This window comes from Lutra lutra, chromosome 15 (genome assembly GCF_902655055.1).
Source record: "Lutra lutra chromosome 15, mLutLut1.2, whole genome shotgun sequence".
Lineage (NCBI taxonomy): Eukaryota > Metazoa > Chordata > Mammalia > Carnivora > Mustelidae > Lutra > Lutra lutra.
The window spans coordinates 64,500,599-64,514,335 of record NC_062292.1 but is presented as its reverse complement, the minus strand read 5'-3'; the positions used below and the strand labels follow the sequence as shown (position 1 = coordinate 64,514,335).

At 51.2% G+C, this 13,737-nt stretch overlaps 2 protein-coding genes across 2 annotated transcripts; both read left to right on the top strand.

Moving 5' to 3' along the window:
- Positions 1–2,678: 2,678 nt before the first annotated feature.
- UFC1 (ubiquitin-fold modifier conjugating enzyme 1) lies at positions 2,679–6,881 on the top strand. The gene is given in 7 exon segments (XM_047704497.1): positions 2,679–2,906; positions 2,908–2,985; positions 5,236–5,303; positions 5,520–5,583; positions 5,837–5,913; positions 6,159–6,249; positions 6,454–6,881. Coding segments are annotated over 7 exon segments (504 nt in total). The 5' UTR covers positions 2,679–2,861; the 3' UTR covers positions 6,535–6,881.
- A 1,606-nt stretch (positions 6,882–8,487) lies between these two features.
- Positions 8,488–13,565, top strand: USP21 (ubiquitin specific peptidase 21). The gene is given in 22 exon segments (XM_053447795.1): positions 8,488–8,563; positions 8,566–8,595; positions 8,598–8,671; positions 8,673–8,730; positions 8,733–8,798; positions 8,801–8,847; positions 8,849–8,924; positions 8,927–9,043; positions 9,046–9,104; positions 9,875–9,934; positions 10,092–10,133; positions 10,135–10,213; positions 10,429–10,540; positions 10,752–10,861; positions 10,864–10,912; positions 11,399–11,463; positions 11,711–11,814; positions 12,002–12,088; positions 12,380–12,458; positions 12,645–12,752; positions 12,861–12,975; positions 13,186–13,565. Coding segments are annotated over 22 exon segments (1,689 nt in total). The 5' UTR covers positions 8,488–8,502; the 3' UTR covers positions 13,277–13,565.
- The last annotated feature ends 172 nt before the right edge of the window (positions 13,566–13,737 follow it).

Here is a 13,737-nt window from a genome sequence, read left to right as displayed (position 1 = left end):
TGGAGGAAACCTTGTTATTTTATTTATTGCCAATAATAATTGCCAATGGTAATACAAATTGGTTTAATCTTTATGGAGGGCAATTTGGCAATATTTAACAAAATTTAAAAGCACACATCTTTTGAGGCAACAGTTCCATATCTGAGTATTTATTGCACACATACAAAATAGTGGGTGGACAAGGCTATTAACTACAGAACTGTTTGTAATAACATGAAACTGAACACAATCTATCTATTCACTAGGGTCTGGTTGAATAACTTATGGTGGTAGATCCCTACAGTGGGATGTATCTACTGCAGAAGAAGAGGGGGGAAAGAGAGAAGGAAAAGAAAAATGAGATAGTGTTAAAAGCATTAATATGGAACAGCCTCCAAGATATATTATCCAGTGAGAAAAGGAAAGTGCAGAAATATGTATAGTGTGCTCCCATTTGTGTAAAAGTTTTAAAAGAGTATATATGTGTATAGATATTGATTAGTGCATAGAATATATTTGGAGGGATGTACAAAAAACTAGCTGGAGGAGAGGGGCCCCTGGAGAAGGGAACTAAGCAGCCAAGAAATGGGATAAGAGGGAGACTAACAATTGACTCTATATCCTTTTGTACCTTTGAATTTTGAGCAGGTGCATGGGTTAGCTATTCAAAAGCAAATATTGGGGCCCTGGGTGGCTCAGTTGCTGAGTGCCTTCAGCTTAGGTCATGATCCCAGGGTCCCGCATCCAGCTCCCTGCTCAGCAGGAAGCTCTTCCTCTCCCACTCCCCATGCTTGTGATTCCCTCAAATGAAATATTTTCTCATGCCTTCCTGCCTTACTTGTGCTGTCTTTCTAGAATGACAGATTTCCCCCACTCTTTCCTTGTCCGTGTATCCAGTATACTCATCCTAAGAGTTCTAGTTCAAATGACATCAGCCTTACCCTATTCTCTCAGGCACTGTTACTCAGAATGTACTTTGTATGTTTCCAGAACAGAGATTTTTTGTTTTATGGTGATTGTCTACATATAAGTTTCTTCCCCCCAAAGACTATGTCTTTTCGTCTTTGTCAGCAACTTTCAAATATACAATACCATATTACTAACTATAGTTACCATGCTCTACATTAGGTCCTCAGAATTTATTCTTCTTATTAGAAAAATTTCTCCATTGTTCCCTCACCCCATCAACAAAGTCTTGTGACAATGAAATCAAAAGCCTCATTCCAAATCTCTGTATTCTGTACCACACAACAGTGCCTACACTTGAAAGCGAATGAATTTTCATTTCATTAGAAGAGTGGTCTCTAGTGAGATATTATAAAGTTTTGTCTTAGCTTTCTCCAATATAATTTTTTAAAATATTTTATTTATTTATTTATTTATTTGAGAGAGAGAGAGAGAGAGAGAGAGAGAGAACAAGAGGTGGAGGGAGAGGGATAAAGAGGGACAAGCGGACTTGGTGCCAGGCACTCACTTGATCCCACCGCCTGGAGACCAAGACCTGAACTGAAACCAAGAGTCGGACCCCCAACCAACTGAGGTTCCCAGGCACCCCCCCCAACATATAATGTTTTACAGAAAGTAACATATAGCATTCTAACAAAAGACAAAAAATTGTTATTATTCTAATGAACACAGAAAAGCATTTGGAAAAAATCCAACATCCATTTATGATAAAAACCCTCACACCAAGATAGAAAGGAATTTTCTTAACCCAACGAAGAGCATCTGAAGAGCTTACAGCTCTCATCATACTTAATGAAAAGAGATGATGCTTTCCCCCCTAAAATCAGAGTAAGACAAGGATCTGTGCTCTCAAAATGTTTATTCAACACTGTCCTGGAAGTTACAGCCATTAGAAATTAAGATATAGCATGCTTATAATTAAGATACAGCTTTGGAGATGGACTATAGAATTTGATGATTAATAGAATCTGATCCAAAATTACTGATCCAGCTACAGGCTGGATGATTAACAGAATAAACCTCTCAGAAACTTTCAAATATGTAATACTATATTACTAATTATAGTTACCATGCTCTACATTAGGTCCTCAGAATTTATTTTTATTAGAGATTTTGCACCCTTTGACCTATATTTCTCCATTGAAATATAAATCAAAGCCAAAACTAATGTATTTAGGTAGAAAAAGCAACAGGAAGATACAAAATTCTGCAAAAGCATTGCCAGGTACCTACTGCGTGCCGTGTACTAGAATCCTCACTAGGGGATTTGATTCCGGAGGGGGGGGGGGGAAAATGTCTAGGCTAGACTAAGGCAAATTTTCCTGCGATCCCTAAACTCCTTTAGCACTGATTAAGAATTCTCTAATTCGATACTGTTAATTCTTCAGGACCCAGGCTGTCTACTATACTTTGATTTTCCAAAGTTCCCAACAATTAGCACGAGTTTAATGCCCTTCTATTGGATGGCTTCTTTGCCTCTGCTACCTGAGCCAAACTACACAGAAGCTAACGAAGCTTCTTCAAATATGTGAACAGCGCGTTTCAGGAAGACAGTGCCTGGCACGGTGCCTAGGACAGCCGAAAATCTAACAACTCTCCCGAGTTTGGGAAGGCTTCCGAGTTTTCGGAATCACTTCTCTGAGCATGAGCGGAAGTCACCTTTTGGGCAGTCTGCGGTTTTTTTCAAATGATAGGTACATATTAAGGAGCAATCAACTTCACTCTGCTTTTCCCGTTGCACCCACAAGCAAGTGACCAGGTGACAAATTATTTTCGTTAAAGGAAAATAAAGACCGCACTCAAAGAAGTCCTGAGGCAGCCGAACACCCCGTCTTCCCATAGTAAAGATGGCGGCCCCCGGAGTGTAGACTACAGGCAGTACCACTTCCGCATTTTTCTTGCGCCCTCATCCAAACATGGCCGACGAGGCCACCCGGCGTGTGGTGTCCGAAATCCCGGTGGCTGAAGACTAACGCCGGCCCTCGAGATCGTGAGTTGTGGGTGCAGCGACTTAAAGAGGAATATCAGTCTCTTATCCGGGTTAGTTGTGCTTCTGCGGCCGGCCGCGTCGCAGAAGGGTTGCGGGTAATCAGGTGTCCTTAGGAATAGGCTCCGTGTGGAAGTCGCTTCCGGTTATAAAATTGAACTCCCAGATTCATAGAAGGTGGACAGTTGTGGGGCTGGGGGGATTTAAGGAGGTATGGGAGGGAGGAGGCAAAAGAAACTCAGTTTAGGAGCCCCGGTGGGGCCAAAACATCTGTTATTTTAGGGGTACGTCCTCCCGGAAGGTGACGTGTCCCTCTGGCTCCAGGTGTTCTGTCTCCTGGAGGTAGGGGAGGTGGTCCAGAGGAATTCCTGGGGCCCTAAGTCCCAGTCGTTTCTCTCTGTTCTCTCTTTTACTCTTCCTGTGAGAGAAACACGCTAGGGCTGAAAAGTAAAGTAAGCGTTAGTTGCAGAGAGTTGAGGAGTTAAGCTCACAGGAATGAGCCATCTTCTCGGCAAATCTTCTGTGTGGAGAGAAGACGGTCTATCTTCCTCGAGGTGGCCTCTGCCTGTTTCAAAAGCTAGCAGCTCTCCTGACACGAGTATTTGTTTCCACTAACCACCACCCCCCCGCCCCATTTGTACACCTAGCATCTAGGGACGGGATCCAAAGCTGAATAGGGTGGAACCTACTGAGATAAATGAAACAAATCATTATAACATGAAGAGGAGAGAGAGGGAGGGATGGCTAGGATGTTCTGAGAGCAGAAGGTGAGATTCCTAAATCACCCTGGGTCTGGTCGGGGAAGGTTTCATAAAAGAGGCAGTGCTTGAGCTGAACCTCAAAGGGTAAACATACGTTAGCCTGATAAACAGGGTAAGAGGGGGATGTTCACGGCAAAAGGAACAGCATGAGTAAAAGCATGGAAGTTACAAATGGCATGATGTGTATAAAGAAACATAAGTAGTTCAGAGTTGCTGAAGCATCAAGCGTAGGGCAGGGAGTGGTAGACAAGGCTTGAGACATAGGCTCGAGTACTTGAATTTTAACTCAAAGGCGCTGGGATACCTTTAAAGTATTTTAAGCTGAGGCGTAACGTGCTCAGATTGGATTTAGACCAATCGCAGTGAGTAGAGAGGAACATAGAATTAAAAGAGGTTAAGATTGAAGGCAGTAAACAAATTAGGCAGCTGTCATTAAGCCAGGCAAAAGAAAGATGATGACCCAAACTGGATAGTTATTGTGAGGCTAGAAGAGGTAGATCTGAAGAACATTCAGAAGGTAAAATCAGCAGTACATCATGAAGGTTTGGTGTAGAGGAGAGGAGAAGGAAGGTCAAGGATGATTCCCACTCTTTGGCTTGCATTACTGAGCGAATGCTACTGTCATCTGAGACTGATGCAATGGAGAAATGGTCTGAAGAACCCTGAGGAAGTGCTGAGTTTGAGGTACCTGTGAAATGAAGTTAGAATATTCAGTATATAATTGGATACTAGAGTATGAAGCTCTGAGAAATGGTCTGGATTAAAATAAAGAGTTGGAGGGGTTGCCGGGGTGGCTCAGTGGGTTAAGCCGCTGTCTTCGGCTCGGGTCATGATCTCAGGGTCCTGGGATCGAGTCCCGCATCGGGCTCTCTGCTCGGCGAGAAGCCTGCTTCCCTCTCTTTCTCTCTCTGCCTGCCTCTCCGTCTACTTGTGATCTCTCTCTCTGTCAAATAAATAAATAAAAAATCTTTTAAAAAAAAATAAAGAGTGGAAATCAACAGCACGTGTGTACTGGTCAAAACCAGGACTCTATGAGGTTCTCAGGGAGGGAGGATACCTTAAAATGAATCGTGGGCTGAGGGCAGGCACTATCAGAAGTGAGAAGAGAATCCAGAAGATGTCATATTTTGTCCTTGCTAAACTGAGTGAGACCCAACCATCTATTCTCTTCTCTGAGCAAGTCTCCCATTTACCAGTGTAACTTTGTCTTCAGCTTTCCTCCTGTCAGAAAGTGGGGTACAGGGCACCTGGGTGGCTCAGTCGTTAAGCATTTGCCTTCGGCTCAGGTCATGATGCCAGGGTCCTGGGATCAACCCCACGTTGGGCTCTCTGCTCAGTGAGAAGCCTGCCTCTCCCTCTTCCATGACCCCTGTTTGTCCCCTCCTCCCAGTCAAATAAATAAATTTAAAAAAATTTTTTTAAAAAGAAAGAAAAGCTGGGTACATACTGAGAGAGAAAGTAATCACATGCTTTTCTTTTGAGGGAAGAGGGACTGCCTTTGGTTTCAACTCTCCCCTCAAAGACCTCATTTTCTGCTTTTAGTATGTGGAGAACAACAAGAATGCGGACAATGATTGGTTCCGACTGGAGTCCAACAAGGAAGGGACTCGGTATGCAGACCCTCTTGGGAGTTTTGGGGGTGGGAATCTTAACGTGGCTTGAGCATTTTAATGTCCCAAAGCCCACAGCTGGGCCTTCCCTGCCTCCTGATAGCTGCCTCCGCTCCCACAGCTCCAGAGTTCTCTAATTCCCATCCCATGAGTCTCCCAGAAGAATGGACAGGTTGGATTGAGGTTTGGTCTTTTTTTTTTTTGTCTTTTTCACAGGTGGTTTGGGAAATGCTGGTACATCCATGATCTGCTCAAATATGAGTTTGACATTGAGTTTGACGTGAGTATGATGGCATGAGAAGTATGGAGGTTAGTGGAAGGGGAGGGATTAGGTGATGGTTAACAAGCTAACCTTTCTTGAAGGGATCAAAGAAAACTTTTAAAATGGGAGGGAAATGCTGAGGTTTGAAGCAAGCATAGATTACAGCTGCTCATCTCCATATCCAGAATCCCAGTGTGTACATGCTCTTTGGTGGGGGATTGGTTCATTTCTACCCTGCTTCTGTTTCATTAAGGCCTTATGATTTCTCCAGATTCCTATCACATATCCTACTACTGCTCCAGAAATTGCAGTCCCTGAACTGGATGGAAAAACAGCAAAGATGTACAGGTAGGATCAACAGGAGACAGGAAAAGGCTGAAGAGGACTTAGGAGAGAACTCTAAGTCTGGAATTTTCCCAGAGTTGGCCTGCCTAGAGGGCCTTCTGGCCTCCCTCTGTCAAGTCTGGGCAAAGTACTTAGCTAACCTTGCGCTCGATTCTGATCGCTACTAGTTACCTTGTGCTTCCAGAGGCTACTGTGCTTTATGGTAAACTTTACATGTCAACACTGTCTTCCTCTTGTCCCTCTCATAGGGGTGGCAAAATATGCCTGACTGATCACTTTAAGCCTTTGTGGGCCAGAAATGTGCCCAAGTTTGGACTAGCTCATCTTATGGCTCTGGGGGTAAGTTTGGGCTATTTGGTGCATAAGGGGAGGGGGAGGAATTAGGCACGTAGCAATGTAAGAAAAGTAACTGAGAATAAACAAGGAGTGACAGTGTTTTCCCTGGGCATGTTCCCATAGAATCTCTCTGGGAAGGAGCTTCTGGTGGAACAAGAGATGTTGACCAAGTGGTCGTAATCTGACAGGGTGTCCCTTGTATTGCAGCTGGGTCCATGGCTGGCAGTGGAAATCCCCGATCTGATTCAGAAGGGCGTGATTCAGCATAAAGAGAAATGCAACCAATGAAAGATCAAGCCACTGAGGCAGGACAGAGGGACCTTTGATAGGCTACATTCTTGCTCTCTGCGCACTCTTACTCATCCAACTGCTTCCCCCCCATACCACTTCACCCATAATTGTACTAAGTAGCTGCATCAGGCATGCTGAAAAAAGAAACACACCGCATTGCTACTGAATTCCTAAGGCTACACAGGGAGGGAAAGACTGGGGCTTTGGGGAGCCCAAAGGCAATTTGTATGCCTTCCGCAGGTGAAGCAGTGTGAGATCCAGGAAGACTGGGAGGGCTGAAAGTGGGTGCATAGTCTTTTTGGTTTCTGGAGATAACTCTTCAATAAAAGCTGCTTCCTCTGGTAGTCCGTGGTTCTCATTGGTGGCTGTGAAGAGAGGGTGAGCTGGTTAAGACCCAAGGCACATATACAACTACATAAGTTTGGGAGGGAGGGGGAAATGGAGGATGCTGTGGTCGGGACCCTGGGAAATGAAATCTTGGGCTGCTCTGCCTCCTGCTGAAATCTGCTTGCAGAGATCTGCTCGTGTCCTCTAGCGGGGTGCCTACTGCTTTGGTCTGCAAGATGCTTGAGGAATGGTTTTGCAGGACCAGCATTTCCCGTCCTCCAGGGATCTTCCCGTCCCTACGTGGAGTGCTGGATCCTACTCCACTGGTCTGTGAGCTGGACCCAGGCAATGCAGCTTCCCACACTAGCCCCCCTGCTCCCACGGAAGGATGTGTGCTGCAGGCCTGGGGGGCCATACTACGATGATGGATCTACATCCCTATAGTTTCAAGCGACGGTTTTAAAACGGTTCAGGGCAGATCTGGGGACCGGCGGTCCTAAAGTTGGCTGCGTTTCCATGGTTGTCGGCGGCAGAGCCAAGGGGGCGGGTTCACGCAAGCGCCGTGTAAGCAGGTGGGTGGATTTCGTGTGTGGGTGCGCAGGCGCTGTGAGAGGCGGTGAAGCCGGTGGCCGGTGGTCGGGCGGGACCAACAAAGATGGCGGCGGCCCCTGCGGCGGGAGAGATCTGGGCAACAGCTGCGGCTAAACCTGCAGCCCGGCCCTCGGGGGGGCTGCACGGGGGTAGTAGGGGGTGGCCCTGAGCTGGGGCTTGGCCCCGGCTGGCCTCCCCCGCCGCCTCACCGGGGGACAGGTACGGGCCGGGGCGCTATGGCGGGGTGGGGGGGGCGCGGGAAGACTGCTCCGGACCCGAGAGGACGCCGTCCGCAAAGGCAGGGCGCGGGGGGCTCAGCAGGCCTGGGGGACCTGGGCTGGAGGGACAGCATCCATGGACCGCAGGGAATACGCCGCTGGACCCCGTAGCCAATCAGCGGCCTCGGCCTTTCTGCCCTCGAGGGGGGCGGACCCGGCTGAAGCCCTGCTGTGGTGGAGAGGTGCGGAGATTAGGGTCGGGGAGTCGTTCCGTCCTCCCTCCCCGCCACTGCCCTGAGCCCCGACACCTCGCTGGAGCCTCAGGGGTGGGGGAGGGAGTGATTCGCAAGTCACTCATTTAGTCGGCATCATTTGCAGTCCGGAGGGACAGGGGTTTGAGGGTGGAATGCTGTCTTTGGGTTGTTTTCCTTACATCCACACCCTCATTTGTCCAGAGAGTCTAAATGACCCAGGGCACATCCCACTTGATTAGCCAGGCGTGGGGGCCCTTGGCATGAGCGTTTAGATCTTAAAGACAGCCGAGATAGAGACTAACATTGGCTTTTCAGTAAAGCTGTATTCTGCAGGTAGGGCCTGAGGAATTTAGAAAGAATCAAAGCGGTGGGCTGCTATCATTCATTCATTTACTCAATGGATACTAAGTATCGACTTTGTGTCACACACTGTGCTAGATAGTGGGGATAGGTAGACATGGTTCCTGCCTTCAGTGTATGTAGAAGGTAGTGTGGTAATGTAGGTTCCCTCCTCCCCTCCACATTCAAATGCTGACCCTCTCTTCTCCTCCCAGGTCCAGCCTGTGGTGTCCACAATGCCCCAGGCCTCTGAGCACCGCCTGGGCCGGACCCGAGAGCCACCTGTTAATGTCCAGCCCGAGTGGGGTCCAAGCTACCATTTGCCCCGAGGGCCGAAGCAAGGAACGCAGAACCCAGCCCCTGGCCGAACCCATGTTAAGACCTCTGCCTCCCCGGCCAGGGTCCCCCTGAGGAACGGCTCAAGAAACTGGAGCTGGGACGGGGACGGACCTCAGGCCCTCGTCCCAGGGACCCCTTCGGGCAGATCATGGAGTTCCCCTGCATGGCTCACCACCCCCAACTGTGGCTCTGCCTCTCCTTCCAGGACCAACCTAGCTCGTTCCAAGTCTGTGAGCAGTGGAGGACTTGCGTCCTATGGGGATTGCCTTGGGAGGGCATCGTGGCACTGGAGAACTAGGGGCTGCACTGAGCCGCTTGGCGCTCGGCCTGAACCTCCCACCCTGAGACGGAGCGCCTCTCTCCGCCGCCTCGGGGGCTTTCCTGGTCCCCCCCACCTGCTCAGTATACGGACGGAGCCCCCTACTTCCCATGGCTCCTTCCAATCATATTCTGCCGGCCCTCTGAGTCTTTCTACTCCGATGACAAATGGTGAGGACTTGCCAGCACACGTGGCCTTCCATGCTCATATTCCTCTATGCCTCCAGCTTTCTTGCCATCACATGGCTTTCTTTTCCCTCTTTTCCCCCAAGTTCCGATCTCAATCCCTCATTACAGCGGCTTGGACTCTCCACTCCCCTTACTTAAGTACCCTCGTGCTTCCGAGACCTTTTTCGGTTTTCTGTGACTCCCCAGTGTGGTGTGCCATTTCGATCCCCAGGGCATTAACCCAACCATTTGGAATTCTTCTCGGGTCCCCAGGCCCTTGTCTCCTTGCTTCACCTCTCTCCCAGGATGATACCTAGGCCCTAATGATCTCTGGAGCTGAAGAGGGGCGGGCTCAGAACATCTGACGTTAGGCTAGGTGGCCCATTCTGAGCTAAGTGAGCTAGGTTGATTGCAGTGGAGCCATCAGGAGAGGGTTCAAGAAGGGGCCACAGGGGGCGGGAGGGGGCTTGGGGGGAAGCAAGGTGGGTGTGGGGAGCAGCTGGGCAGCCATGCCTGTGCTTGGGGAGCTCCCCAGGAGCTACAGCGCCGGCTGGCTGAGCAGAGGAGTAGGTGGGGAACAGGTGGGACAGCCATGGCCGAGTCCGTGGTTACCACTCAAGCTGTGATGGGCTTCCTGCTCATGTCCAGTGAGGTAGGGAGCCCCCAAGAGCCCTGTGAGGTACAGGAGGGGTGGGGAACGCAGTGGGCAGTGTACTGTTGAAAACGTTCAAGTGCGGGTGGGATATGTGGGAACATGAGCTGACTCGCCCTTTGACCTTCCAGGCTCATCACACGCTGCTTCTGGGCTCCGGTCATGTTGGCCTCCGAAATCTGGGGAACACGGTGAGAGCTACTCCTGTCTGTCAGTGAAATGGTGCGGGGGGTGTGGCAACTGACTTGGGGAAGGAGATGAGCCGAAGCTCTTCTAGGCTTCCGTCCCTGGTCAGCAGAACTAATGGCAGCTGTCTCTCCTCCCCTCCCTCCCCTCCTCACCCCCCAGTGCTCCCTGAACGCAGTGCTGCAGTGTCTGAGCAGCACTCGGCCCTCTGCGGGACTTCTGTCTGCGAAGGGACTTCCGGCAAGAGGTGCCTGGAGGGGGTCGAGCCCAAGAGCTCACTGAAGGTGCGGCAGCCGCTCCTGCTCCCAACTTTTCCAGTCCTCCCCCCGGCCTCTGGGACCATATCTGCCAATCATGGCAACCCCAACCCTCAAATCTGGCGGCTGTATTGGTTATGCTGGTGCCTGCTTCCCTGGAGGTTGTTTCTACCCTCTGGGCCTCCCTGGACTCTTGCCTCTTACAGTCAGTAACCTCTGTTTCCCACACCCACCCCCAACAGCCTTTGCGGATGTGATCGGTGCCCTGTGGCACCCTGACTCGTGTGAAGCTGTGAATCCTACTCGATTCCGAGCTGTCTTCCAGAAATACGTCCCTTCCTTCTCTGGATACAGGTGGGAGAGCTGGAGGGTATGCTATTTCTCTCTGGGCCCCGTCGGGGGCTCAGGCCAAGCAGGGGCCAGGCAGCATGGCGTGGGACCTTCAGATGTCTCCGTCCAGGAAAGGGGGACCGACGTCTGGGCAGGAGACAGTGTCTTTGGACAAGGCGTTTGGGGAGGAGGAGAGGATGGTGTAAGTTGCCCAAACCCTGTTTTCTGGCTGTAGCCAGCAGGATGCCCAAGAGTTCCTGAAGCTTCTCATGGAGCGGGCTACACTGGAACTCAACCGGCGGGGCCGCCGGGCTCCACCCATCCTGGCCAGCAGTCCTGCGCCCTCTAGCCCCGCCGAGGAGGAGCTCTGCTGGAAGAACCTGAGCTGAGGGTAAGGTCGCTCCCCCACCCCCTATCTTCCTGGTAGTGCTCCTCAGCATGCCTCGATAGGGAACTGAGTCGTTCAAGCCTAAGGATTTGGGGTCCCGAGAGAACCCCTCGGCTTAGGAAGTGGTTTGAGAAGCCAGTGCCGAAGGTAGCTGGGCAAGGAGGCCAAGGTGGGGAGATGGGGTCAGGGGATAGGGTACGAATGTACCTGGGCCAAGGGAGAAGGGGATAGCAACTTTACAGCCAGGAACTATAGAGTTTTAAAGCCCGGGGAAGTCAGCTGCATCTCCCTTGTTCTTTCCTTTTCTCTTCCCTTGGATTCCACCCTAAAAGTCTTCTGAAGTCTCACTCCTTTGAGGACTTCTCAGAAATGTCGAGAAGGAGCTAGGGTACGGGTGGGGTGCAGGACTGTGTGGGTCATTTCCGTGGTGCCTGGGGTGCCCAGGGATCCCCTTGTCTCACTGGGTGCTTTCCACGTCCCTAAATCTGTGGTAGTGATGACGACCGAGCCAACCTAATGTGGAAGCGTTACCTGGAGAGAGAAGACAGCAAGATTGTGGGTACGGAGCGGGCAGAGCCATGCTGCACGATCGGTGCGGGAGGTTGTGGGCTTGGGAGAAGAATTGACACCGCAGGGGCATGGGGACAGGCTAGATGATGGAAGTGTGGACGGGGGTGAGGGGTTTGTTAGGAGCGCTAGCGCTGGGAAAGGAAGGGTCGGGCTGAGGGCTGGGAAGAGATGGGAACCCAAGGAAGCATCTCGGGCACCCCACAGTGACTGTTTCTCCCGCCTTTTCACTTGTCTAGACCTGTTTGTGGGCCAGTTGAAAAGTTGTCTCAAGTGCCAGGCCTGTGGGTATCGCTCCACGACCTTCGAGGTTTTTTGTGACCTGTCCCTGCCCATCCCCAAGGTGGGATTCCAGAGGATTCCAGGGGTGGATGGGACATGGGTTCTGGGACCCTTCCCTACCCACCCCCAGAATGTGGGAGGGAGCCCTGTGGGTCTCTGAAGTAAAACCGAAACCTGGATTGATGGAGAAGAGTTGGAGACGGAAGTTCAGAACATACTGACCTTTCATTCCTGTTTCCCCGCCTCAGAAAGGATTTGCCGGGGGCAAGGTGTCTCTGCGGGATTGTTTCAGCCTTTTCACCAAGGAAGAAGAGCTAGAGTCAGAGAATGCTCCAGTATGTGGGGTTTCACAAGGGATACAGTAAGGGTGGGAGACCTTGCGAGGGGGGCAGAGGGGCTATGGATGGAAGGGGTCACATGATGCTTTGGTATAGGGAATAATATTTATAGGTCTGGGCTTGTGTTGGAGTCTCGGGTATGTCCTAATACTCCTCAGGCGGAGGGGAGTAGCCCAGAGGATACAGGAGTCACGGGGAGCATAGTGAATTTGTACGTGAGTCAGGGAGTCAGAAAAGCCAGTCGAGGAGAGGAGCAGATTAATGTGACATTATTTGACATTTCTTCAGGTATGTGACCGATGTCGGCAGAAAACACGAAGTACCAAAAAGTTGACAGTACAAAGATTCCCCCGAATCCTTGTGCTCCGTATCCTAATCCTCAAATTCTTCTTTCTCCCATCTGTATTCCCCCCATCCCGCATGTTCCATTTGGGAGTTGACTTTTCCTACCACACTCCCGGGTGTGTTCCCAGAGGGGAGTGGACGGCATTCAAGACCTCAGCCCCCTTCAGAGGCCCTCTGCCCCCGCAAATGCTCCTTAACTAGGGCTTAGATCTTAATCGATTTTCCGCCTCCCGAGGCTCCATCAAGAAAAGTTCAGTAGGTGTGGATTTCCCGCTGCAGCGACTGAGCCTGGGGGACTTTGCCAGCGACAAAGCTGGTGAGTCTGGAAGGGAGGGACCTGAAGAGCTCCTCTGAAGGGGAGGGGGTGTGGGCCTGGGTCCCAGCACGGTGCAATTCTGCAATTCTTTGGCCTCCGAACCCCCAGGAAGCCCTGTCTATCAGCTGTATGCCCTCTGCAACCACTCGGGCAGCGTCCACTACGGCCACTACACAGCTCTGTGCCGGTGCCAGACTGGTTGGCATGTCTACAATGACTCTCGGTGAGAATAGCCTCCCACGCCATCCCCGCCCCGTTCCCACTGCAGCTTGAACACTTTGCCCTAATCTGCAGCAGCCCTGGGACAGCAGAGTGCTGGGGGCCCAGATGCTGGGAGGATGATCTGCCGGGGAGGAGGGGATCCACGGATCCACGGGGAGGAGGGGATCCACGGCAGTGATCCCAACCCCCGTCCCGTCTGCCTCCTCCCCAGCGTCTCCCCTGTCAGTGAAAACCAGGTGGCGTCCAGTGAGGGCTACGTTCTGTTCTACCAACTGATGCAGGAGCCACCCCGGTGCCTGTGACACCCTCCCCACCCCCGAAGCCCTGGCACCTGTGAAACCCGTTCAGCACCCTTAAGCTCCAGGCTCCCCATTTACCTCAGAGACGTCTATTTTTGTGTCTTTTTAATCGGGAATGGGGGGAGGCGGTGGTTGTAGCTCCCATTATTTTTTTTTATTAAAAAGTACCTTTTCACCTGGAGGCTCCCTTGTCTCCCAGCCCCGTGTACAGAGCTCCCCAGGCCCCTGCCCGTGTACAGCCCCCAGCCCCTCCACAATCTCACTTTTTGTGAATAAATTTATTAAGAAAAAATGATGTCCTTTTCTGTATTTGTGCTTAGGGGGTGGATACGGAACTGGGCCCAGTTGGGGGCGCCCCCGGCGCCGGGGGTGGGAGTGCCGGACCCGGACGCGCGGGCGCCGACGTTTCCCGGAGCAGCGAATGTCTGTGTCAGGGGGGAGAGAGGGAAGGCGAAGCGGGGCCT